We start from the raw sequence: 27,959 nt of genomic DNA on the forward strand, positions 1-27,959 counted from the left end.
CAGGCATATAATTAAGTATTATCATAGTGAGTGACGCTTAGAATGAAAATATCAGGTCGTGACGCTTAGGAGCGACGACAAGATTGTGTCGTTCTGGACGTGACATTCCGGAAGTGACGTAATTGATAATAGATGTCTAATTCCGTACGTAGATTTGGATGTGATGTTCCGGTTGTGACGTGGCGGAAGTGATGTTCCGGATGTGTCATTCCGTAAGCGACATTGCGGACGTCTCGTTCCGTCACGTCACGTTTTGGAAATGATGTTCCCGATAAAACGTCCCGATTGTGTGTTGAGTAAGAGTCATACCGGACGTGACGTTCAGGACGGGTCGTTTTGTAGTCACATTCAGGAGCGGAAGAAGCGCACGGCGCGCACGACGTACTGCCGGCAGATGGGGCACTCGGCGAGCTGCTTGGCGCAGCGCGTGCACGCGGCGATGTGCCCGCACTCCAGCAGCACGCACTCCAGTGGGGCCGCCATGCAGATCTTGCAGCACTCTTCTAGCGGGAGCGCTTCTAGTTCTGTAAACAAACGAAATAGTGAACTAAAGAGACCGGGGCAGAGGGAATTGAAGAGTGTGATATATGACATAAAGAGCCGAGCGAAGCGAGACCATTTTATGAAGCCTAATGCGTCGGCTACCAAACGCATGCTCCGAGAGTGCAAGCTCAACGCTAACCCCGACTTCTATTTACTGGAGTAAAAAAAATTGTATCCATCTATATTTGTGGCTTCAGGGTCGAACGTGCATTCTGTGGCATTCGGTTCAGCAAGGTAAGTGCTTTCTCCAAAATTGCGTGGAAATACAAGTTCAATGAACCGCAGTGTCTAACGCGCGTCAAAATCCAAAATATTGAACGAAATTACTTATCCGTGCATTTTTTTTTTTCATTTTTTTCAGCTAACGGACACTTGATGTCTTGAACCATCCTTGAAGGCTAGAATGTGAAGTTATAGTCGTATATCTTATAAGCTTACCGTCTTTATATCTCGCGTGGTCCTGCCATAGCCGCTGTGCCCGTACTAGTAGCTCCTGCCGTTCGACGCAGCCGCGGAACTCGACGCGGTTTCGTACTAACAGTTCTTTGAGTTGACGGACGGTCAGAGCGTCCAGCGCTGACATGTCCTTCAGGTCATCGAGGGTTATTGACTGCGACCCACCTGGCAAAAAATTCAATTAAAGTGGAAATAAGTGCAATAGATGTACCAACTTGGTGTAAAAAATACACAAATTAACCGTACAACTCCAACTCTCCACACTACCCCAATTAGGATTGGAAATTTTGTATATATAAAAAAAAGTTCTACAACTTTGATATTTAATTTATCTCACGGTGATTTATTTCGCTGAACCGTAAGTGGTTGGTAAGTACCAAATAACATTGGTATGTTCCGAGAAAATTATCGGAACTTATTGGTATTGATTAGCTATTCGCGATCGCATCTTTTTGTGTATTGAAAGAAGGCGGACAGAAATACATGCTGATGATGATTTATACAGTAGCGATCAAAAGTATTTTGACAATGATAATAATTTTGGTATTGTATGAAACATATTAGATTTTTCAAATAAATTTTTGATAATTTAATCAATGGCTTAAAAGCTTCTTGAAACACGTAAAAAGCTTAGTTTCATCGAATGAAAATATAAACTTGGCAACAAAAAATGACAATTTACGGGTTCAAAAGTATTTTGACACGGTTCTTGTTTACAATTTTTTGAGAACAGAGCTGCAGAATTTAAATATTTTGGAAGTAATTACATCTGAATATGCCAGCCATACAACAACCAATATACAACCTCTCTTAATATGCCAAACATAAAGCATATTCGAACGATTTCAAGCAAGCTGGTGTGGCTGCACTTTAGAAAGATAAGTAGCAAGCTGAGGTTTCGCGGACTTTTGGTGTATGACTGCATCTGATTTCTGTCTGGAATAAGCAGTTCAAGGCTCGAAACTGCATCACAAATAAGCATAGAAGCGGTTGTCCTCGAAAAACTACTTCTACGACTGATCGTGTAATAAAAAAGATTTCAGTAGAACACCCATGGAAGCGTACAGTAACAATTAAAAATTAACTAAAAAAAACCGGGCAAGTGCGAGTCGGACTCGCGCACGAAGGGTTCCGTACAATAATGCAAAAAACGGCAAAAAAAAAACGGTCACCCATCCAAGTACTGACCCCGCCCGACGTTGCTTAACTTCGGTCAAAAGTCACGTTTGTTTTATGGGAGCCCCACTTAAATCATTATTTTATTCTGTTTTTAGTATTTGTTGTTATAGCGGCAACAGAAATACATCATCTGTGAAAATTTCAACTGTCTAGCTGTCACGGTTCGTGAGATACAGCCTGGTGACAGACAGACGGACGGACGGACGGACAGCGGAGTCTTAGTAATAGGGTCCCGTTTTACCCTTTGGGTACGGAACCCTAAAAACTATAACGTAAAGGTTGTTGTTTTTACTATTAAACTACTCTTAATAGAGCATGGATTACATGGTCGACGCCCATTAAAAAAAACCGGCCAAGTGCGAGTCGGACTCGCGCACGGAGGGTTCCGCACCATCAACAAAAAATAGAGCAAAACAAGCCAAAAACGGTCACCCATCCAAGTACTGACCCCGCCCGACGTTGCTTAACTTCGGTCAAAAATCACGTTTGTTGTATGGGAGCCCCACTTAAATCTTTATTTTATTCTGTTTTTAGTATTTGTTGTTATAGCGGCAACAGAAATACATCATCTGTGAAAATTTCAACTGTCTAGCTATAACGGTTCGTGAGATACAGCCTGGTGACAGACAGACGGACGGACAGCGGAGTCTTAGTAATAGGGTCCCGTTTTTACCCTTTGGGTACGGAACTCTAAAAATATACATATTTCAGCAAAGAGTAAGGTATCCCAATTAGCATTCGCGATTCGTGACAAGTTGTGGACAAGTGCCGATTGGTCAAAAACTTTATGGAGTGACGAAAGCAAGTTTAATTAAATGTCGTCGGATGGTATCAAGTATGTGCGTCGTCCAAATAACAAAAGACACGTTGTGCGATACCAGGTACCCACCCAGTCTAGCCTGGTGGCATTGGTGGCCCTAACGTAATGGCTTGGCGAAATTTTTCTCGCCATGGAGTCGGGCCTCTCGTACGAATTGATGGGATAATGGATCGATATTATTCGATATGTATATGAAAATTTACTCTACACACAAATGATACCATATACAAAAGAAAATATGCCACTTCGCTGGGTTTTTCAGCATGATAACGACCTCAAGCACAAATCCGGTCATGTAAAGGCTTCTTTAATGCAAAAAAATCTAGGTTTTTGAGTGGCCTAGTCAAGGTACTGATCTTAATGCTATAGAGCTTTTGTAGGAAGCGTTGGATCGTCCAGTGTGAGGTGCAGAAATAATTCAAACAATGGGGTTTTTTCCAAGGTCTTCAGTCAGAATGGGCGAACATACTATATGATCATATACAGAAGTTAGGGGACTCTATGCCGTCTCGATTTACTGCTGTGAGGAAAGCACAGGATATGCCATTAAATATTAATGAAATGTTTTTTTTTAACCGTCTTGCCAGTTCAGCAAAAGCATTTCATTAAAGTGTCAAAATACTTTTGATCTACCTGTAGCGCAAATTATCAGTTTTAATTCTAAGTCTGTTGTTTAGTTTTAGTAATCTAAGTGGAAACGTAACAAATGAAGGGTGAATAAGATATAATCGTAACGTACTGATTAAATATATACCCTATTCATAAACATATTGAAAGAAGTTCGTTTGTCAAAATACTTTTGATCGCTACTGTAAGTATTGTTTCGCTTGAAACTTGAAACGCTCATAATTACTCCAAGAATATTTTTATTATACCGTCTAGATGAACGTATCGAAATGTGACTTGTTCCCTATTTATTAGACTCATTCTCATGCCATCCCCTTCTTTATGACCATTCTAAAGGCTCGTCCAGGAGCGATGCACTATCGGGGTTGAAGGATCAAACAATCATATTCTCTCTGAGTTACCTGTGTTAGAGTCGGACTCATTCCCATCTTGCTTCGGCGGTAATAAGTGTGTCGGTGTCTGCGGTGTCGAATCATCTCTTTGTGGTGGAGGGGCTCTCCTTGGAGGAGACACTAGTGGTGGGGAAGGTGGTCTCTGTATCCGTTCTATCGGCTCATCCTGTAGCGATGTGCTGTCGGCGTCGCGGGAGGTGGCGGAGGGCGAACGGAGCTCTAGAGATGAAGCAGCTCGGAGAGGAGTGGTGGGGCCGGAGAAGGCGCCCGGGGATGCGAGGAGCACTTCCGAATCTGAGAAAAGATGTATGTATTTTTTAACTAAATTTTATGCTTTATAGACTAGATTTTCCTTACCAAACTTCAAGTGTGACAACAAAACTTAGTCAGAACCCAAAACCATCAGTATACATATATAATGAAACCCCGGGACATAAAACAATGTTATCAAGCCAACATATTAACATAGTAACAATCTGCTGTTTACAATGTGTTTCAGATGCTGGAGGCACCTAGGAGCCTATAGAAGTGTTTATGTACCGTATGACAACCTGAAGTATGGCGTGTCTACATATATATCCGGCTTCAACTAATGATTTATTGTTATGGGCATACACTCCAGCTTACGAATATATGTTACGACAAACTCCCAGCCCGAATCGTTCAGGTCTTCAACCTCGAGACAATCTGCCGTGTCCACATGAGCGGATTCTGCCGCGGCCGCAGGAGTAGTTGCCGATGGTACTGGTACAGATGCACTCCTACATACCATCGCCCACACTGTTAACTGACAGTTCGTAAACCTTATTACAAAAGGCATAAGGTCCACCGATGGACAGTTAAAGAGTGTTGCTGTTTGTACAAATGGCCAGATGTTATTTTCTTACCATTGGGTAGAGGATCGGCGGGTCGCCGGACAAACTCCCAGCCTGAGTCATCTAAGTCTTCGACCTCGAGACAGTCTGCCGTGTCCACATGAGCGGTCTCAGCCGCGGCCCCAGGAGTAGTTGCCGATGGCACTGGTACGGAGATGCGCTCCTGACCGCCTGCGTTCATATACAACACAACAATACATGTGTGATCATGTAATTGGTTTTCCATCTCTTATTCATTTGGGATACTCTGTATAGATAGCTGTTGGATCTCCAAAACATAAATAAATAAATAAGCAACATATACCCCAAATAATGAAGCGAAATGGACGACGATAACCAAGTGCTAAAATACCTAAACGTCGCGATTAAATGAGACACAAATGCTACCATGTTATCCACGTCACGGGCGGGCTAGGTTTTCCCTATACCTAAATCTGCTGGGTAGCCTAACATATGAGATCATCGTAAGTCTTTATTGGTTCTTCTGTCTTAGTTTAACGTTATAGTTAACGTAACGTAATCTACGAGACGTGAAATACGAAATGGCGATACTAATATGACAATTAATGGCAAAGATACAGTGAATTTCGTAGAAAAAGGTAAAGGCAAAAATACAACGGTATTTGCAACTGACAGTTTTTTTCCGAAATTGACCCATAATATTTAGTTAGCAACTGAATCTTTTATTTGCATGTTAACAATCATGGATAAAACATTCAATCAAAAACAAATATCTTATCTATAATTTCAAATCATCTTTACAGTTATCAAACTGTATCTGTAAACTGTATCATATCGATACAGTTATCAAATATCATGACATGATAATGCGATTTATTTTTAGACTATAATATACCTAGTATCCACATAGTCAGTAACTCATATTTTAATATCCGTAATAAAAGCAACTGGGCTTTCCTGGAGCTCTACCGAAGAATACTTATTCTTTTTTTTTCAAACTATAGTCTATTTAATAAACAGTAACTTGGCCGACTTTTCTGGATCTACACGATTTCGTTATAGGTAATGAGTAATGACGAAATTACCTAGCACTTACGCTGCCGCTAAGACTTTCCTGTATCGACTTGTTCGACATCCGCATCCGCATAAGCTCCGCATCGATTTTATGCGGATGCGGATGCAGATGCGGATGTTGAAAATAATGCGGAAGTTCCGCGGATGCGGATGTGGATGTTCGCAACATCCCTGGTCCAGACCATCAGTCCATCAGTCCGAGTGTTACACGATTGACGATAATAATTCTCTCGTCATTCTGACCATAATGATGGACTGAACTGACGCCAGAATTAGCGTGTAACCGATGTCTAATAAAACAATGGTGTTAAAAACCCGCAAATTGAAAATTGCCTTGGCTGTCTAGGATTAAACAAGGTGTTGTAGTCAATAGTTTACTAGTTCAGTCGATTTAGCATATTTATATTTTTTTTTATACAAACATTAAATCGCGCCCCTAATTGCCACAAAGACCTTGCCTCACTCCGTCGATAATATCAGTCAATAGCAAAGGTCACTGACCTGGTGTGGGAGTGAAGCGCTCGCGCCGCGGCGCTTGCGCGGGGGTAGGGTTCTGCGTGTGCTGGTGTGCCGCGTTGTAGCACCCGCCTGCAACAATAATATTTATTAAATTATAAATCTGGTAACAAGGCGCTTCGTTGTCATCGCATCCCGGGTATTAACTCGAAAAGTGGTTAAGGGCGATGTAATGACCTTCGTGTACGTCAGCTGCCGCGCTGTTGGTGGGTTAAGTAACGGCAGCCACCTAAATACGTAAAAAAATTATTGTCGCATCCTGATTGAAACTTACTTTCTAGATGTGCTATTAATTTACTTTCTTGATTCAATTTAATAATTTAGTTAGGCAAACTTTTTGCAGTTTTAATAGTTGTACAGCTTAATGTTTCCCCAGAATACTATTCCACACTGCTGTTACGAGTGTGCATAAGCATAGTAGACACAAGTCAAATGATTATTTTAGTCTGTTCTCATATTACCTCCATTGGTGTTAGGCTGTGGCCTCTGTTGTTGTGGTCTCGGTGGTGGTCGCAGGTCGAAGGTGGAGTTGATGAAGTTGTTGATGTTGCTGGTGATGCCCTTGAGGGACGGGAAGGGCTCCGCGCGGGGCGCCCGCCGTCTGTACGCCGTGCTGTTCACGTGCGACACACAGAGTGATACTAACTCTTCTTTTTCTGAAATAGGAATACAGTCAAACCTGGATAAAGTAGAACTGGATAAACGAGAAACCTCTATTAGCGAGAGTAATTATAAGGCCCCATCATTTTTGCCCTAGATTACCTCTATTGGCGAAAGATCCAAACCTCTTTACATCCAGACCCTATACATCTCTAAGGATAATTTGATTAACTATATAATCTTATAGTTCTGACACCTAGAGACATTTACACCTCTAAGCGTTGTAGATTTTTTTTTTGTTTTTGTCTGTATTTTTTTTATATTAATATTATAGGTTTTTTATGTAATTCGACATTAAGAGACCATATACATCTCGTAAGTAATTGTAATACATTAGTTTAAATTGTTAGTTTTATTTTATAAGAATGTGGATGTATGTTATTTTATTATTTTTGCTTGTATGTAAATTCAATGATGATGTGTGTGATGTGCCCTTGTGGCCTATTTGCTGAATAAATGTTGTTGTTTGATGTTTAAGAGAGAGTTGTTTGTCTCGTTTGAACCTCTGTATCAGAGTGTCTCTCCCTTGGCCTCTATAAGGGAGAATCCTGAGTGTAATCATTATCCGTTATTTTTAACACTTTCTAATTTTCTTGGAACTAACACACACGTGGTGAATCTGACCATTTTAATATTTTTTATAAAAAAAGGATTTGTCCCGTAGCTCGTAGGTCATTGTTTTTGATCCTTTTGAGAAAAACAAATGTGCGCCATGAACCGATATTTTCGATCAAACTTGCTCAGTGCCTACGTATCGATTGTGTAGAATGGTTGTACACATTCTAGGATTATCTAAATGAAAAATAAGTGTTAAAGATAAAAATTGCAATCTCTACCGAGAACAGAAAATCACAAAAGCAAAATTCACAGAAATTTGGTTTCCATAAATATTAGCTGAATCGAATAAATAGGTACCTATGTAATTTTAGTAATACAAGAACATATCACTGCAACTTATTTTTCAAACCTGCCTAAGCGAGAAATCTCCGATCCCTTACCTCTAAGAGTAAGAAACTCGGATTAGAGAAAAACCTCTATACGTGAGAAAAATATTCTGGCTCCTTGAGGTCTCGCTTATACAGGTTTGACTGTAGTTGATCAGAGGTTGCAACTGGTATTTACAAATTTGTCATCATTTGTTTGTTATTTCTATTTGAGTATGATGATTCTGCTTTAATTTTTAGTTTTGTTTATTTGGACAGCAAACATATAAGTACTGAGGTTGGTATAATATAAATTATTAACAAGATAATGATTATATCCTTATCAACTCTCACAAAGCATACAGAATATATAAATGACATTGTACATAGAAGTACACATTGTATCTTATTCTAATGGTCAGGCATACAGCCAAAATATTTATAGAAGTAGCGTTTATAGATCTCTTATTTGTTATTCTTAGAATTATGCATTATGCCTAATAAAGGGGTTTTCCCAACATGTCAAACGCATGATGTAAACATGACGTCGAACTGCGTTCTTTAGCGAATTTTCTAGAAGACTTACCCGCAAGCTGTCGCACCAAGTCTTGTCAGGGTACTCACCGACGCAACCGCGGGTGGACACATTCTGGCGCTGCAAGAAGCACTGCAGGTCCCGGACCTTGAGATGAGCTATGGCTGGTCGCGCCAGCGGGCGCGTCGAGAGCGCCCGGCAGGGAGCGCACATGGCGCCGCCGCCGCGCCGCAGGCAGCCCGCGCAGTAGTACCGCTCGCACTCGGAACATGCCCGCTTGCGGCGGAACACGCTGAATTGCACCGCACAACTCTCGCACGGCATCTTACTACCGCGTCCTCGCACTATCATTTGACATGCTCAATAGCTCGCGCTCCACTACCGATACGTTTCTAATTATCACAGTTTCATGACCAGAGTTTTAGATAAGCTATTTACGGTTTTCTTCAAGATTTGAAAGGGCATTTGATAATTTTATAAAAAAATAAACATTCACACAACATCTGCCATCATGGAAGGTTGCGTTTCGTTACACGAATATTAATTATAGACGTCGCTTTTTGGTCGCTTTGTTGACAATAGCAGCACTCTTGAGTCTCTTGTACTTTCCTATGCGTGTACAGGAGCGCAATGTATGAATGCGTTCAGAACATGTTCAGAATAATAAATATAAAAAATAAAAAACTGAGGGGCTCTACATCAAAATATAATACTCACCAAAGAATATAATACTCACTAGGAGAAGAACGATAACTCCATACAAAAAAATGTCCCTTTCAAAAGTTCGTTTATACTACTAGCGCTCTGGTAGGATACCATTGTAATTAGAATTGACAACCCGTTTAGCCTAGCGGGTATTGGCGGTAATCCAGTCCAGGAAGCTAATGGTCCTGGGTTCGAATCCCAGAGAGGGAATTTCTTTTTGTATTTTTTTCTTTTTTGTTGGGGTCAGGTTTTTAAGAGCCCATCAACGTGCACACTAGCGCCACTGCTGAATACATTAAACTAGTTTTTATGTTATTGGATTCGTCAATCTACCCGTCCAAAGTTAAAACGGCCGTTTTTGTTTTGAGCTCATAGATCGACGAATCCAGCAACATAAAATCTAGTTTGATGTATTCAAAAGGTACCTAAATACACAATACAGTCCGTAGCGGCCCCTTTTTTAAATACATGTCGTTAAATTTAAATAATCACGATTATTTAGCAGTGGCGCTAGTGTGCACGTTGTTGGGCTCTTAAATTAGCATTTCACAAATAAGTAAAAAAATACGTTAAAAGATAATGATTAGGTACTATATTCAGAAATTCGCGAAATATAAAAGGTAACAAAAAGTTACGTATTATTAAGATATAAATATTTTCATAATACATATGAATACATACACTGATATGGCAAATGGTTACAAGTTGTTATTACATCTATCCGGTTATCGGACATTTTCTGCTTCACAGCTCCGCGCAGCCTTCTTGGTCACCGGGAAACTAAGGGCCTACCGCGAACCACGTTGGACGTGCTGCCTCCCTGTCACACTTACGTACGAATTTACACGCGCGACAGAGGGGCAACACGTCGAACGTGGTTCGCGGTAGGCCCTCTAGTTTGGATATGCGGCAGATACGTGCCCTTCTGAGCTTTTCCCAAGAAATCATATGACGGCCCAGGATTATATTATTATCTCACGCTCAAGCCATCTGCTGATTCACTTTCTGAAACAAAATAGTCAAAAAATTAAACAATATAATCTATCTTCCTAATTACTAACGTCGCTAATTCCTAGGGTTACCAGCTTAAACAATGTGGGGTTTTACATCTATGTTGAATTTTGATTATAATTTCGGACGCGATATAGCGTCCGCGGGACTTACGGGGATAGTAAGATTAAATTATTATATTTGAATTTGGTAATTAGCACGCTCATTTTTATTTAAAGATTAATATATATCTTACCTTGAAATTATCGCTGTTTCTGATTTACTACAACGGTTTCCACACACACATTAGGGCTTTCCATAATCCGGATAAGAATTGTTGATAAAGTCGCCATTGCCGGATACATACAGCAAGGAAGGAAGAGAGACAACGGTTAAAATTTAACTAAGTCTGTGCGAAGACGCATTTAGATATGTTGCTCGTACATATGAATAGTTTTTATTTTTAAAATTAATAGGTAAATAAATATATTTCAAGTGAATAAATCGTTTTATATGAAAATTGATATTTTTGCATTAAATGACTTAAATGACAGCATTGACATTACAGACTTTTATCTTGTCTATGTTCTTACCGGCCAGAGGGGCTACCGCGAAAACCGAAATTCGCAAATTGCGGGGATCTTACTCTTTTACTCCAATGAAGGCGTAATTAGAGTGACAGAGAAAAATGCCCGCAATTGACGATTTTCGGTATTGGCGGTAGCCCTACTGACCCAAATCAAGGCTTATCAAAGAGGCCAATTGACAAAGATTTTTTTTTATTTTATCAAGGAGGGTAGAGGCACGTCTACCCTTCGTAGATTTTATGAACATAGACAAAGAAAAACTGAAATATATAGCTGGTCAAGCAAATCTTGTCAGTAAAAAAAGGCGGCAAATTTGAAAAATGTAGGCGCGAAGGGATATCGTTTCATAGAAAATTTGAATTTCGCGCCTTTTTCTACTGACAAGATCTGCTTGACCAGCTATAATAGATAATAATATACATATATCAAAAAATAAATAATAATTTACATATGACTACTTCATAAAATACAAATCAAAATAATTTGATTTGTTCCTAGAAATCGTATCTATAGACAAAGCCAGTTCTAGCAATGTTGCTGTAGTAAAATATTTTGATGTTAATTACTGGCAATCTCGTCTGGGAACGGACAACACATGTACAATTTTGAAGGGTCACATCGTTTCAAGGAAGTCAATAGGCCTTGATACTCACTCTACATAATATAAAGATGGTCAAGCAGATCATATCAGTAGAAAAAGGCAGCAAATTTGAAAAATGTAGGCGCGATAAATGGAATACGGGATATAGTCTCATAGAAAATTTGAATTTCGCGCCTTTTTCTACTGACAAGATTTGCTTGACCATCTTATAGCCATAACACACTACCGCACCGCACCAAGGTCATTGTGGAACGCACCCATAAGTAAGAGGGAGAAAGCGATATCTCTTTCTCCCTGTGGTGGAGTGGTGGGGGTAACTGACAGAACGGGATAGTCTTACGTATCTTTCAGTAGGAGTAGCAGAGAAAGCGCTATTATTGTTTGTCCTTGTCACAGTCTCACATATTTTTGTTCCCCACCGTTAATTTAGTATGGATTATGGTGGGATTGGTGGGCAACAAATAAATTCGACCAATCATAGTGACGCATTGCGTATGTTTTGTCCCTCACGGAGGCACGCGTATACCGGGAGAAAGCGATATCTCTTTCTCCCTCTTACTTATGGGTGCGTTCCACAATGACCTTGGTGCGGTGCGGTAGTGTGTTATGGCTATTATAGTAGGTAGGATCCTATAGAAGTGGTATACGCGTGCCTCCGTGAGGGACAAAACATACGCAATGCGTCACTATGATTGGTCGAATTTATTTGTTGCCCACCAATCCCACCATAATCCATACTAAATTAACGGTGGGGAACAAAAATATGTGCGACTGTGACAAGGACAAACAATAATAGCGCTTTCTCTGCTACTCCTACTGAAAGATACGTAAGACTATCCCGTTCTGTCAGTTACCCCCACCACTCATGCCCAATCCAGTTTAATCATAGTTTAATACTAGATTCATGCCCTATTAGGACAGCTGGAAAAATGCTGGAAGCTTAGAGCATTTAATGACTGGAGTGGCCATTAAGAGCTTACCCCTCTGCCGAAAAACTTGCACAATTGTGCAAGCTTTTGTATGGACTGACATAGCTATTTGTACGTTACGTAAAAATCATGTAGAAATAGCAATACATTTGACGTTCCCTTCCCCGCAAAAATCGGCAGACTGTTTCGTAAAGAAAATGACAGCGATGACATCTCCAGTTACTATAGCTGGTCAAGCAGATCTTGTCAGTAGAAAAAGGCGGCAAATTTGAAAAATGTAGGCGCGAAGGGATATCGTCCCATAGAAAATTTGAATTTCGCGCCTTTTTTTACTGACAAGATTTGCTTGACCAGCTATAAATTTAATGCTAAGGCTGGAAACATGGTTGACAGCCGTGTAGTAGACCCTTATAGTGGTAACACACTATCGCACCGCACCGCGGCCTTGGTGCGTCGCACCCATAAGTGAGAGCGAGAAACAGATATCTGTTTCTCACTTATGGGTGCGACGCACCAAGGTCGCGGTGCGGTGCGATAGTGTGTTATGGCCTTTAAGCCTGCCGCACACGTTCGTAATTTTCCGTACGGAATGACATGTGCAAGCGAGACAGCGCTATGCATTTGTAGAGCGACGTCGCGTTTACACTTGTCATTCTGTACGAAAATGAATGAAAATTCCGAACGTGTGCGACGGGTCAAATGACAACTTGATGACAACCATATGACAATTTTGACAAAATAACCTATAAAAGTATACAAACAAAAACCAATTCGTGTTTTTTGAGAAAAATAAATAATTCATGATTTCAAATGCACTTAAAATCCACTGAAAGCATGGAACTAACTATCCAGGAGATCTACACATCCGTAGCATGTAACCGTACACCTGAAATAGCAGACTGGAATAATGAGGGAATTATCTGTTATGGAGCAACAAACGCTGTTGTTATTTATAATACGGTGATTTTACTATTATATCAGTAGTAGTAGCTGCTATAAGTAAAAATGGCTATCACTTTTTATTATTATGGCCTACAGTTGTGGATACCGCTCAGAATATACAGCATAATAATGCGAAATATGTTATAACAGCTGTGTATTGTTATGAGATTGTGACATGGCTTAAGTTGGCGCTATTTTTTTTAAATAATAAATCATATACACTGTGCCAAGACTTTAAAGTCATACCTATCTTTTGTTTTCAGAATCTAAAAGGCACCAACCCAATAAAAGTTCTCAGCCACCACAAGTCCAAAGTAAACTCAGTGAAATGGCTCCGCAAGGCAGACGGCTCTTGCACAGAGCTACTATCATGCTCTGCAGACAAAACCGCAGCCATTTGGGCCTTTGTGGATGGGGTTTGGAAAGTGACTAGTGTATTGTCGGGGCACACAGATGGGGTGGCTTGTGTGAATGGGCTGTATACTAAAGATGATGATTTGTTGGTTTTCACTGGGTCTATTGATTCTACTATTAGAGTTTGGGAGAGGAAAGATGGTGAGTTAATATTTTTTTATATAGATGACTAGCCTCCTAAGACCCAGCCATACAAATGAAACATAAAAAGTTGTAAATGAAATTTGGACCTATAGTGTAAGAAATAGAGTTGATTTTATTTTGTTTGGTTCACAATATAAATAATAATAATAAATAATAAGTTTTTTTTTTACCCCATAGCTCAGTACTTAGTCCATCGCTTTCACCCAATAACCTAGTTCATTTTAGATTCCATCAACTCTCAATAGCCCTTACACCCTGGCGGGTGCTGCCTCTGCGTGCGTCCCATGACACGGGCAAGGGCAGCATCCGCTCGGTGTACCCCTTACATTTCATTAAAGTGTCAAAAGGGCCTCTACGTGTTGGCTTCGGCTCCGCGCATGCCTCCCAAAGGTCCGGAACACCATTGTTCCGTGATGGGAAAGACATACAAATAAATAATAAATATTATAGGGACATTCTTACACAAATTGACTAAGCCCCACAGTAAGCTCAAGAAGGCTTGTGTTGTGGGTACTCAGACATACAAAATACAAAAAAAATACAAAAACATCGACATATTTAATATATAAATACTTAAATACATAGAAAACAACCATGACTCAGGAACAAATATCTGTATCATCATACAAATAAATGCCCTTACTAGGATTCGAACCCGGGACCATCGGCTTCATAGGCAGGGTCACTACCCACTAGGCCAGACCGGTCGTCAAAATAAATGTCTCATTTGTTTCCAAAGGTACAACAAACCACAAGCAAACAATCTCACTTAACTCTGGCCTGTGCCTCACACTGCAACCACACCATCTCGGAGGCCAGCCTGTGTTGTTCTGTGCACTAGACGACCACAAGATACATGTGTTCGCTGGAGAGGAGTTCCATAGAGTGCACACTCTAGTCGGGCATGAGGACTGGGTGCGAGGACTGGATGTTATGGACATTGGTAAATGTGTTTTTATATCCTAATTGTGAATACTATTCCTGACCTTTAGTTACGTTTTTTTTTTTATTATCAGGACTGTTTTTCAACCTACAAGTTCTCAATGCTAAATCTATTTTGTCCTTGATTAATCCCTCATTGATGAAATAGTTAACGAAATGTCTCATAAAACCATTATCGTCACGTAGTAGCACGGTGCACGGGATCAGGTAACTGCCCTCAGTGCCTCATTGAAAATATCTAACTTAACCTGTACTACCATTTGGTGCCAGTTTTTGTGACTTAATCTACATTTTCCTAAAAGAAAAACATGTCTTAAACTTATAGATTCCAACACCATACTGTTAGCATCCGCCTCCCAAGACACATACATCCGTTTATGGCGTATTCAGCTCCACGTGGAACAACCTGCAGTCGGCATAAAGGTGGAACAGAAAGTGTTCCAGACTTGTGGGACAGAGTGGGCGGTGAAGCTTGAAGCGGTGCTGGCTGGACATGAGGGGTGGGTGTATGGGGTCCAATGGCATCCCAGCGTCAATACAGGTATGTGGAACAACCCACACAGCATCAAGGTGGAACAGAAAGTGTTTCAGGCGTGTGTGACAGATTGGGTGGTGCTTGAAGCAGTGCTGGCTGGACATGAGGGGTGGGTGTCTGCACTCCGCATGTGTTGGATCCGTCTCATGCCAGTCATGCCTGACCGCGAAGTGCACATGCGCCAGCTAGTGGACGCCCTTAAAAAATAATTTGTTTATTTGGTAAATATTCGGCAGTTTGTACCGAAATATTCGGCGGAATACGAACTTTGAAAAATATGCCGAATACTTAATAATTACCGAATATTCGGCCCATTTTTATACTGTAAAATTTACAAGACATCACACAAAAATCAACATTAACATTTGTTGCAGATGGAACCACCACCCCAGTCCACCGCCTCCTTTCATCATCCCTGGACAAAACCCTGATTGTCTGGGCCCCGGACGAAACAGGCGCGTGGGTGGAGCGCGTTCGAGTAGGCGAGGTGGGGGGAAATGGATTAGGATTCTACGGTAGCCGGTTCGGACCCGGAGGTGGCTCCTTTTTAGGACACGGCTATAACGGGTCCTTCCATATCTGGGAACTTAATAAGGTCAGTAAACGATAAAAAAAACCATATTGTAAAGGCCTATCGCAATCACGAGTAAACACCATTAGGTCCAGCAACGTAGAACATAACGCGTGCTTTATTCAAGGGCCCAACTGTAATGCCATGTAGCATTTTTCATATTTCATTTATTTGCATAATCAGGTACATTACAAATTACGATACACAGGTGTTATTTGTAAAGTAGGTGGTACATGATAGGGCATTGCAAAATCTCTTAAATACTAAGAAAAAAAAAATAAGTAATAAGTAAGTTTTAAGTGAAAATAAAGTAGATATTTATGACAAAGTAACTAGAACTTACCAGATCAGCCATATCGGACCCGAGTGAACATCAGCGTAGTGCTTTATCCAACCCGCAAACTATAATTGCCATTGGCAATTTCGAATGAGTATAATATACCTAAAAAGCGATCTACTAGACCTTTAGGTATCGAAGACCCAAATCAGGAGTTTTCGGGTGTAATCTTAAAATTGTACATAATATTCACTTTCAAGGGTGGGCTTTTTTTGTAACCCCAGGTTCACGATATAATGCCATATTATTGCGACGAGTGCGCACTAGCTTAGTGAATTAACTGGAGACGATGAAGTTTTTAATTAGAATCACGTGATTTGACTTAGTTAAGCCCTTATTTTAATCATTTCTAGGAGACCCGTCAATGGGAGCCTCGTGTTGTCTGCGGGGGACATTTTGGACGAGTTGAAGACATAGCCTGGGCGCCAGCGGAGTACCTCCTCAGCGTCTCCGCCGACCAGACCACGAGGCTGCACGCGCCGTGGACGCGACCCGACGGTATTACGAAACAAAGTGTCTTATGCATTTGCCACTTGACCTAACGTTACCAATTTCTAACTACTACAGGGTCGGCGAGCTGAGTCTGGCTACTATCTATAGAACTAATGTTTCATTGATTTCTCTACTTTGTTATCTAGGCGCAGTGGAGTGGCACGAACTAGCACGGCCACAAGTGCACGGCTACGACCTCGCCGCTATAGCTCCTATATCATCGCGCACGTTCGCGTCGGCGGCCGAAGAGAAGGTCATCCGCGTGTTCGACGCGCCTTCCAACTTCGCGCACAACTACCAAACTATCGTTGGCGAGCCTCTAGGAGGGGAGGATGCTGGTAAGTCATCAATTTAAATTTGAAGATATAGCCATAAATCATTTTCAATAGGAGCAGCGGCTAGAGTATCATTTGTATTGTTTCGTTCAATTTTCAAACATAACAAAATCAACTCTGTTTCTTACACTGTATATTCAAAATTCACTGACAATTTTTAGGAGGATATAAAAAAGGAAATATACTATAGATCATTACGTATATACATTATGGACCTTACGCCAACTAAACAGCTACTAACTTACGCCAACAAATATATACTATATCCAGGTGCGGAGGGTGCCTCGGTGCCGTCGCTGGGCTTGTCCAACAAGGCGGTGTTCGCGGGAGACGTGGCCGATGACGACGGATACTTCGTGCCTGTCAATCTAACAGGTATGTTGTCGGCTTAGCCAATTTAGCCATAGATTATTAAAAGTCTCCGATTATTCCTTTGTGTAACTTTTCCTTATTTAACCCTTTGACAGGCAATAACGTTAACTGACGGGCGCGGCTACAGCTAATGTTGATTGGAATGGAACACTAAAATGTGGTCCACTCTTTAATGTAAAATAGATGTGAAATTGAAATGTTGCGCCATGCTTGGTAGTATATTACAAGACCACTTGGAAACAGGCAAAAAACCTTCTCCTTCAATCTGACTTTTGCCTGCATAAAAACACTGATTTAAACTTTAACCATTTTTACACATTTTAAATTATGAAAACGGGACTTAATTAAGGCCTTTACCTTCCATGGGTTGTTTTAATTTTAGTACTGTTTCAATTAGGAGAAGAAAGTAAATTGGATATTGTATGATATTAAAATAAACGTGTTGTTCTTGTAGAACCTCCTACAGAAGAAACTCTAATGCAAAACACACTATGGCCGGAGCGCCACAAGCTGTACGGGCACGGGTACGAAGTGTTCGCGCTGGCCGCGTCTCCCGACGGCACCCTACTGGCGTCAGCCTGCAAGGCTAACGTGGCCGAACATGCGGCACTCAGGCTCTGGTGAGATATTATTATTAAAGGTTATTTTTTAAGTGCATTGTGAAACATATTTTGAAACAAGATTTTAAAGATAATTTCAAATATGCTCATAAAAGTCAAGACCGACAAGCTTTGGTCCAGATTTTTCTAAATTTAAACCTTCTTCACAGGGAAACTCAAAACTGGCAGCAGATCCAAACCCTGGTCTCCCACCAGCTCACCGTCACCCAACTATCCTTCAGTCCTGACTCCCAACACCTTCTCTCCGTCTCCCGCGACCGACGCTGGACCTTATGTAGCAGGAAACAGGGCTCAAACTCGTTTGAGCAGGTGGCCTGTACAGACAAGACGAACGGCGTGCATACGAGGATAATTTGGTGTTGCGCGTGGACGGACGATTCTAACATGTTTGGAACTGGCTCTAGGGAAGGCAAGGTTAGTAGTACTTAAAAAAAAGTCATTTATTGTCGCAACAAAAACTTACAGCAACAAATCGAACAAAGAGAAAACAAAAAAAAAAGGTTACAGGTTACATGTATAGCCTGTGGTATATTCCTCCTGCGAACGACGTTGGACTTTATACAGCAGGCAACAGCAGGGCTCAAACTCGTTGTGCAGGCCGCCTCGGCCACTGTTACTTAGGTGTACGTTAAAGACGTTTAGAAGCCCACTTGAATCACCGTCGTCAATAAATTCTGTTTCTTAATATGTTTATTTTTTATTTCCCAGATTTGCCTATGGACCAAATCCACCCCTACCAACACCTCCCTCGGCTCCTACGCGCTAGTCAGCACCCTAGACCTCCCAAAGGATTCTGTGACGGCCTTAGCTTTTGCACCAACAGTACAGAACCTGGCGGCGGTCGGCCTGGACTCGGGCATCATAAAGTTCTACACGTTCGGCAAGGAGTGGACGTTGCTGAAAGAACTAGATCACAGGTTGGTTCACTATGCTACACAATTAGCCACACTGGCGTCACAAAGTTATTACTTTACCGAGAGGATAGGTATCGTCACAATTGTCACAAACTGTTTGACACTGTTGATTTTTTGTTATTAGCTGTCTATTATATTGCGTCCCTGTGAAGAACCAGAGTATTGTTGACTGTAGAAGAGATGTTAAATGTAAAAAAATCCTTCCCCCAGTCACTACAGCGGAACTAGATGGCGCTACACGGTTTTGTGGCAAGGGGCTGTCCATAAATTACGTCATCGATTTTTGCCGATTTTTGACCCCCCCCCCCTAAAATCATCAAAAAATCATGCTTCGAATGACCTCGTTTCCTCCTTCTTCATGCTACCATCATCCGATGTCTAGACCCCCCCCCCCCCCTAATTTGAAATGACGTAATTTATGAATAGCCCCCAAGTGAATAGTTAAAACGTCAACTTTTTGACCAGAATTACTGCATAAAGTGTATAAAGGGGCCCACTGATTAACAGTCCGCCGGACGGTATCGGCCTGTCAGTTGTTCGGAACTGTCAAAATTTTGTTCTAACTGACAGGCCGATACCGTCCGGCGGACTGTTAATCAGTGGCCCCTTAATATTCGGGGACGTCCAGAAACATTTACTTCAGCTGTCAAATAATAATAATTAAAAACTCTATTTTTTTCAGTGCGGCACATCACTTGACCGTCCGGAGGCTGGCGTTCAGGCAAGATGAAAATGCACTTCTACTGGCTAGCGGTGGCGCCGACCATGTTGTCAGGGTCTATGGGGTCTCTGTGTCATAATCATAATACAATATATGTTTAACGAGAATTTATTAACAAATAAATGTTTATACTTTAAAGTTTTCTGTTTAAACGATTAACTCTCAAGACTAAATTTTCCAGGTAAAAAGTGGGCCAAATAAATAAGAAATCGCGTAAAAAAAAATTACTTCTATAGGAATCTGCAAACTTTTATAAGGTTAATTTTTTACTGCATGATACATTGCCAAAGCTTACACATTACTTAGTCATATCTGTGAGGTTAAGATTCTTTCATTTAGAAAGAGGGCAATAAAACAATCAATTAAGAATAAAGTATTTAATTCAAAACATTAATCAAAATATCCAATGTACATTTACTGTAAAAGAAGGCATTTTATCACAATTTCATCGTTCAAATTCTCACTTTATGGTAACAAATACAAAAAAATATTGGGTCTAGTTCCTGAACGGTAGGGCTCCCTCGCACCATCCCACTAACCCGGAGTTAAGCGGTTAAACCGTTAACCCAGTGTCACATTGTACTGGTAACCATGGTAACTCCAGGTTTAACCGGTCAACCCCGGGTTAGAGGGATGGGATGGTAAAACGTAGTGATTATATTCTCTTTGAAGGATGGTGCAAGTGGCGCTAAGTCTATTAAAATTTCGTGGCTTATATGTTAAGTTGTGTTACGTGTTGTTTTCTTCTTTTATTTTGCCACGATTAAACACTCTCTATTCTCTCTCTATTTACTTATACCATGTTGGAGGCAAACAAGCATACGGTTACTGTGGTCCATAGACGCTTGCAATTAAAAAGTAATATGTAAGTAGTAATGTAGTAATACGCAATAGCACCAAAACTAGATATTTTTGCTTTTATGGAATAAATGACTATACTCACTGATTTGGATGGTACATACTTAATTTGAGCCATTTTAATAAATTCTTATTAAAGCAGCAGCACTATGTATACAAAATAAACAAACACACATACGCTTTTATTTATAGGAGAAAATGCTAAGACATAATCATAGTTAGCTCAGGGGCCCGATTTTTGAATTTAGCCGCTCGATTTCGTGTATTTCGTTAAATAATATCTCCAGTACCCGGCATTTAAATTCTACTAATAGAATTGAAAACGAGTGGTCGATACCACTCGATTCCCAATTTCTATGGCTCGTATTTCAAAAATTAGCATTTCACTGTTTTCCACCGATTTTCGAGTGACGAAATCGAGCGCTCGAATTTCAAAAATCGGTCCTCTGGACATTTTAGCTTAAGCTCCAAAATGTAGGTCTAAAAACCTCAATCAGACACCTATCACATTTTGCACGACCCATTGCCATTGCACATTTTTGTTAAACTTAAACTATGACTAAAATTGTATCTTAAAATATACAAAAAAGGCAACGCCACGCCATTCACATCGATAATATGAAATATTTTAAATCGACTATTTTTAGAAGTATAAAGTCCTGTTTGACAAAAATTGCCTTGTGATGTAATTTAATTCAATACCTACTTATATAAAAAATACGTTCTAGAAGTATATAAAGATTTGAAAGAATTATAAAAAAACATGGAAGAGAAGAATTAGGCAAGAAGATTAAGGTATAAAATTGCGTGTCATTAGATGTGATGTATAAAATTAGCATTTGAATCCTCAATGAGGAGGAGGAGACTAAATCAAATAAATGGATCATATATACAGATTTTACAGCAAAAGTTGTCACTCCTGTGGGCAATAATTAACAACTTGTGTGCATATACTAAAAAACACCCACACACACAGGCTTAATATATAAGAAGTACCTACCCATTTAAACGGATAGGGGTCAAACAGAAGGCATCATAGCTTTTAACTTTGGGTATGTCCACAGGAGAGATTTGAACTTAATTGCCGTGCAATACCTAACTATAGTGGCAGGTATCTAAAAATGGAAGTCCGAGATGATATTAGGTAAACTACCCTATTAATGGAACCACACGATTCAGTAGAGCAGTACGGTTACCATCAGTTTGTCACTGACATAAACGCCGTCGAGAACGTAATTTACTTTCTATACGTCTCGCTCGCACTCGCATATTAGTGCAAACGAGACGTATAGAAAGTAAATTACGTTCTCGACGGCGTTTATGTCAGTGACAAACTGATGGTAACCGTACAGGTGTCTTTTCACTTAAATTAACGTTAGCACTTTTTGATGCACTGCAATCGCCTTTTTCAGTGGACGTAACTGCTTTCTCTTATATATAGTGTTTAAAGTTAAAGGCACTTGTATAAAAATAGTACAAATTGATAACCTTTTGTTGTTCAGTCTGAAAGTCGTTATATAATTCCCAATAGCCAAAACAGCGACATGACATAGATGCCGACAACGTGTTTACCTAACACACACTCTTATCACTCAATTCGTAGTGAGCAACACTTCTTTCTTCTTTTTAGGAAACTTTAACAACTTCTTTAAAAAACTTTTCTTCTTTTTCTTTGTGCTTAAATCGTTGAGAGAGGCACTTTCCGTTCTCCGCGAGTCCAGCGAAGCTAGAGATGTCACAGAAACAGATAGGCTAGTTGACGGTACATCTGGTAAGGCTATAGTAGTAGTAGTATGTTGAGACACACACCCTTCTGAAGGGATACAAGCTTGAGTATGGCTGCTAGGTTGAGTTACATACTGGCTAGGCTGACCGTTGACCTGGATGGTGGGGACTCCGTTGGGTATCTGACCGTTGGGGACGGGACCGTTGGTGATCTTCAGCTGGCTGCCGTTGAGCCTGAGTTGGCTGCCGCTGGTCACCTCCTGGATTCGCACTGAGTTTGTGGGGAGTAGCCTGTTAAAGAAATTTGTATAATTAATACCTAGTTCATTATCATTGGGCCGCAGCTAAAATGGCAATCGTTTGTCCACTACCGCCAATCGAAAAGTAGTGGTGAGCATTGTGGAACACTCGGTTGGAACGAAGTTACGAAAGGCTGGTGACGTGTTCATGCTCTTGTTTTGTTTTGTTTTGTTCTGTTCTGTTCTGTTCTTATTAGTCTCATTACATATTTCGCAATAGTATGGCATGTGACAGCAAATTTTTTCACTTTTTTCGCCTAGTCCCATCCGCAAACCGTCCGATCAGGAACTTCATTCCAAAATGTATCAGGACATATTGTTAACTTCGTGTAACCTTCCCAAAGAGCTCACTAGTTGGCGTCATTAAATATGAATATGGCTGAAAAGCTATTATTGTACTTTAATGTCTAAGAAAGAGGCCAGGTAAGTCCAAGTTTATGTTTAGAAGTCACAAATTACAGTTTTCATACACAATAAAGGAAAACAGATAATAGTAAATTGCGTCATCATCATCAACAGCTCATTGCTATTGCTATTGGCATGCGGTGCAAGATATAGTACTTAAAACATTATGTGAACATACCTAGGCGTCCGACCGGCGTCGACCGAACTGGCGAGGCGATCCCAGAAGTTGTACGCCGTGGAGTTGACGTACAGCGCGAATATGTACCGGAACTGCGGCGGTAGCGTGCACTCGCGGTACATGCACGGGATAAGGGTGTGCTTCTTCTCTGAAAACAAAATTATAATAACTATGTAGACATGTTACGCAAACTCAGAAATGTATAATGACAATACGAGACGAATCGTAATCGAGGGTCGATCTATTAAAAATTAATAAGGTGTATTCGGATAGTTTCGGATATAAGGTAATCACTAAAATCATTTAAAATCACTCGTATTCCGTTGTAATAAGAGTCCCTTTTCGGAATTATACGCCACTTTTTTAGTGTTTATTTTTCCTTTCGGAATTACCCAAATATACCTTACCGAGTTTTTTTTTTTCATAAATATAACCATCTTTTTTTCGGCACCTTGTAACAGGCCATAGCTAAGACGACAATGGTTTATCGACCAATCGCAAAGGAAAAAAGTATCTGGATGACAAATGCAAATCAAAAGTCACTTGACGTTATCCATGCCATGTTATTTCATTTGGCCTATTCTATTACCTATGTTCCTGGCGTGGACGTATTCCGTGTAAAAGTGATCGTCGAGCCTCTTGAAGAAGGCGGGCGAGTAGACAAGGATAGTGTGGCGACATCGCGAGCTGATCAGTTCCGTCATGGGCCCGTAGGGGATCGCGCCTGGTCTCAGGCTGTGCTTTGTGAACAACATTGTCGTAGAGAGTACAGACCTATGTTCCTGGCGTGGACATACTCCGTGTAGAAGCGATCGTCCAAGCTCTTGAAGAAGGCGGGCGAGTAGACAAGGATGGTGTGGCGACATCGCGAGCTGATCAGTTCCGTCATGGGCCCGTAGGGGATCGCGCCTGGTCTCAGGCTGTGCTTTGTGAATAACTGCAACAATGTACACAAATGGCTATAGTGGAGCTAGTCAGGTGGAGTGAAATAAGTTAAGATATAACTAAGAGTATAGGTACAAGTATAATCCTAGCGTTTTCCAGGCTTATTGCAATGTCAAAGGAGCCAAGAAATAAATCAGTATTACAGGTGCATCCACACCACAGCTAACTTTTGGAGTTGGAAGAGAGATTGGAGGAACTGTGGAGCAACATTGTGCAACAGTAAGTAATTAGGGTAAGTTACCTATAAATGAATGTTAGGTACCGTGTTGCTCCACAAAAGCTAACTATGGTGTGGATGCACCCGATACAAGAATGCTAATCAAAGTCAAGGGCAAAGTGTACAAGACAGCCGTGAGACCGGCAATGATGTACGGTGCTGAATGCTGGGCAATCAAAAAGGCGCATGAACAAAAATTACATGTGGCAGAGATGAAGATGCTGAGGTGGGCGGCTGGAGTAACAAGACTCGATAAAGTGAAAAATTAATACATTAGAGGTAGTTACAAAGTTCCCACAACCAAAGCCATCACAAACAAAGTCACGGAAAGCAGGCTTCGCTGGTACGGCCACGTGATGAGACGCCCCGAAAACCACGTAGTTCGGCAAGCCTTGGCATTGCCGAACAGGGAAGCGAGCAGACAAGGAAGACCTAAAGCCACGGTCCTGGCGCATGCGAACGAGGAGAGCCGACCCCAAATAATGGGAATAAGGCAAAGAGAAAGAAGGTGTGGATGCACCCTAATGAGGATGCTATCTAACTATCTATGCCCGAAGGGTATGTCTACGATTTCATTATCCCGAAGGGTATGTCTACTATTTCATTATCCCGAAGGGTATGTCTACTATTTCATTATCCCGAAGGGCAGATAGTCGCAGCGTGTTACAGCGAGAGATAGAGCCATGCTGTATACGGAGAAACAGCAAAACTAGTGCATAGAAACTTCGGCAGTATATCTATGCTTTCGTAGCGTGATAGAGACAGAGAGATAGAGCCATGAAATATACGTACTTTGAATCCAATCTCCGACATTTTATGAATCATAACATCCACAAACTCTTGGTCATCAGCAGCGTACAGCACCAGCGCGTCGTACTCCACCGGGGCGCCCTGGTCCACGTCGTCCATAGTCAACAGCTGGTCATTCTCTTGGACAGGACAGTGGAGCACCATTTGGCGCTCTATGGTCCATTTTTGTTCTGTTGATATAAAAAGTATCAGCATTTTATTTTATGCTTCTAATATATATAAGGGTTATTGACTGTATTAGACAAGCCCAAGGTAAAAATTTGCGATGTTTGGCAGCTGAAGTAGATGGCGTTGTGAGGTTTTAGGTCCGGGACTTAATCGCGTATTTAAGAGTTAAGATTTACTTCCGACGTTTCGAGGACGGCGTTGTCTCCGTGGTCTCGGAGAAGACTGGTTAAAGTTGACATCAACATCTTCTGGCCGCGCGAGTTTTTCGAACTACCCGCACTTGGTCTTGTTTATCAGTTTGAACGTTTTACATATGTTTGAAATACGCGATTAAGTCCCGTTGTGCAATCTAATAATGCTTAAAAATTGTAAACATGAGCCTTCTTAATAGTATGTGCGAATCACGAATTAGTAATGACAAAGTGTGTCGTAGTTTGCGGTTTCACATTATTTACTAATAACACCTTAGTTATTGTCCTAAAGTTCCTCAATAGTTATATACATAGTTATCATATTTAGTCACCCTTGAGTTTGGTGTGACTTATGTATGAAATCATTATACCCCAAAAGAATCCAAAGATAGTACATAAATGCATACTTTGCATGGCATTCACAATTAATTGAGGATAAATGACAAAGTTGGGAAATATCATGATCAATGTCAAATTTCTATGAAAATATGACATTTATACCTAATGACACCACATAGAACATGTTAAAGTCGGTTAGTATTGACTCTTTTTAAATGTAAGTTTACCTGTATTAACAAGTCTGTTAGCATTGGCCAGGTTCTGCAGATCATCCCTGATGTCGTATCTGTCAATGGTCTCCAGGTGCCGTAGCAGCTGGTGCACCACCGACAACTCCTTCGCATTCTGGACCCACGTCTCCAGAATCCACTTCACCATGTTCTCATGTCTGCTTTCTGCATCTTGGGCTGTTATTCCTATTAGATTGGCTAAGCCTCTCCAATCCCTGAAAATATAAAGGCTCTGTTTTAATCCTCGAGTACCGTTGCATGTGATAATTATTGTGTCAGCAATGACAATAAAAACTCAATTCTAAATTTAAAACCTAAGGGTTGTCCTTGGGTTTTGTGTAATATTTTTTTATACCATGTTGGTGGCAAACGCCTGATGTTAAGTGGTTGCTATAGATAATGGATGCCTGTAATGTATATTGCAAACTCGGGTCTTTAATTCCCTTCAGCCTGCGGCTTACCCCCCTCGTGGCTCGTGGCATAATGTACTATTATAAATGTCTTATATTACATACTCTGTTATTAGAGAAGTCAGTCACAGCACAGCTCATAAAGTCCAAAATTGAGAACTTCACATAGACTTATCAGCAAGAAGTGTTGGTACAGTAATACGACGTCTGTCAATGGTATGTTTACATTTATTTCCTTATTACAAAGTGGTAAGGTGCAAAAGTGTAAACATATCCTTGACGTCTACTATACAGTCAGCTCCAAAATGTCATATCATAACATCAAAACAGTATATTGCCACACACAAAGATAATGAAATATCAACATACCTGGGCAGTTTACCCGGTCCAGTACTGGGGAATAATCTCCTTGTATTCAGACGATTCAGTATGTTTAAAGCGTCACTCGTGAAATGGCAAACCGACACATAAGACACGTCTTCGGACATTTTACTTTACAGACAAGTACATACACTCTTGAATAAAAAATGACGCCTTCCACTATAAACAAAGACGAGTAAACACTTTCCTTTTCACTATAAAAGAGACATTACTCATTCAGAAATAAAATAAAATAGTGCTCAACAAGTGAACGGTATTGCCAGCCCACTTTAGGTTATTCGCGAATATATTTAAAAAAATTCGGTAATATACTAAACATTACGTCTTTTCAACTATATTCATTGATTAAACACAATAATGTAATTCTGTACAAATATTTTACTAGTAGCAAAAAATTAATTAAAATATGTTTTATATAGTTTTACTAATTGCTTAGGCCTTAAAGAATATTTTGAAATAACACAAAACTTTCTCACACAGCAACACTGGCACTGACTGTCATAGTGACACTTCAGTGACAGTTGATATGTTTATGAAACTAGCTGACGACTTTCGAATGATCCATGAAACATGGCGAATCGTGCTCCAGATATTTTTTAAAAATTTAATTCATTCTGCTGTTTAATTTACAATTTAGATAGCATATTATTATTATGCAGTGAATGGCAAACGTGACGGGTGCAGTTAATGAAGAATTCTTCTGGAAATGCGAATAACCAATGCTTGGACATTATTCAGCGGTTCGTGGTCTCGGCCGCCATTATGTGAAATGTTTTACTTGTAATCTACGCTTACTGTATTTTGGCAAGGGCCCATGAGCCTGCCACTTCTCCAATAAATAATAATAACTAGCTGACTCACGTAATCCCTCCTCTTAGTGGTAATGGCAAAAAAAGGTAACCAACATCTCCGTAAAAATAAAAAAATACTAAGAGAGATAAAACTTTTGCGCCTACATTTAGTTAGGTCATAAGGCAAAACTTACACGAATCAAGTAGGTGATAATGATAACAGCAAGATCCGTCATAATAACGGTTGCAGTTATCATTTGAATTTTAACTTTAAAGTGTAAGCGAATCTGAACTTTGATT

At 40.5% G+C, this 27,959-nt stretch overlaps 3 protein-coding genes across 3 annotated transcripts; 1 reads left to right on the forward strand and 2 right to left on the reverse strand.

Moving 5' to 3' along the window:
- Positions 1-213: 213 nt before the first annotated feature.
- On the reverse strand, positions 214-9,084 carry LOC134792603 (E3 ubiquitin-protein ligase rififylin). The gene is made up of 7 exons (XM_063763835.1): positions 8,651-9,084; positions 6,905-7,099; positions 6,429-6,515; positions 4,905-5,063; positions 4,027-4,311; positions 982-1,164; positions 214-524 (listed from the first exon to the last, which is right to left on the reverse strand). Exons 1-7 carry the CDS (start codon positions 8,910-8,912, stop codon positions 349-351), a joined length of 1,347 nt encoding a protein of 448 aa, XP_063619905.1. The 5' UTR covers positions 8,913-9,084; the 3' UTR covers positions 214-348.
- A 4,036-nt stretch (positions 9,085-13,120) lies between these two features.
- LOC134792604 (elongator complex protein 2) lies at positions 13,121-19,850 on the forward strand. The gene is made up of 12 exons (XM_063763836.1): positions 13,121-13,333; positions 13,579-13,870; positions 14,613-14,816; positions 15,141-15,356; positions 15,725-15,945; positions 16,612-16,756; positions 16,897-17,088; positions 17,356-17,460; positions 17,912-18,077; positions 18,227-18,491; positions 18,786-18,994; positions 19,674-19,850. Exons 1-12 carry the CDS (start codon positions 13,184-13,186, stop codon positions 19,789-19,791), a joined length of 2,283 nt encoding a protein of 760 aa, XP_063619906.1. The 5' UTR covers positions 13,121-13,183; the 3' UTR covers positions 19,792-19,850.
- Positions 19,851-21,890: 2,040 nt separating this feature from the next.
- Positions 21,891-27,054, reverse strand: LOC134792605 (uncharacterized). The gene is made up of 6 exons (XM_063763838.1): positions 26,857-27,054; positions 26,075-26,292; positions 25,132-25,319; positions 23,952-24,114; positions 23,178-23,325; positions 21,891-22,586 (listed from the first exon to the last, which is right to left on the reverse strand). The coding sequence occupies exons 1-6, from the start codon at positions 26,973-26,975 to the stop codon at positions 22,163-22,165; spliced, it is 1,260 nt and encodes a 419-aa protein (XP_063619908.1). The 5' UTR covers positions 26,976-27,054; the 3' UTR covers positions 21,891-22,162.
- Between the last annotated feature and the right edge of the window lie 905 nt (positions 27,055-27,959).

Source organism: Cydia splendana, chromosome 8 (assembly GCF_910591565.1).
Source record: "Cydia splendana chromosome 8, ilCydSple1.2, whole genome shotgun sequence".
Taxonomy (NCBI): domain Eukaryota; kingdom Metazoa; phylum Arthropoda; class Insecta; order Lepidoptera; family Tortricidae; genus Cydia; species Cydia splendana.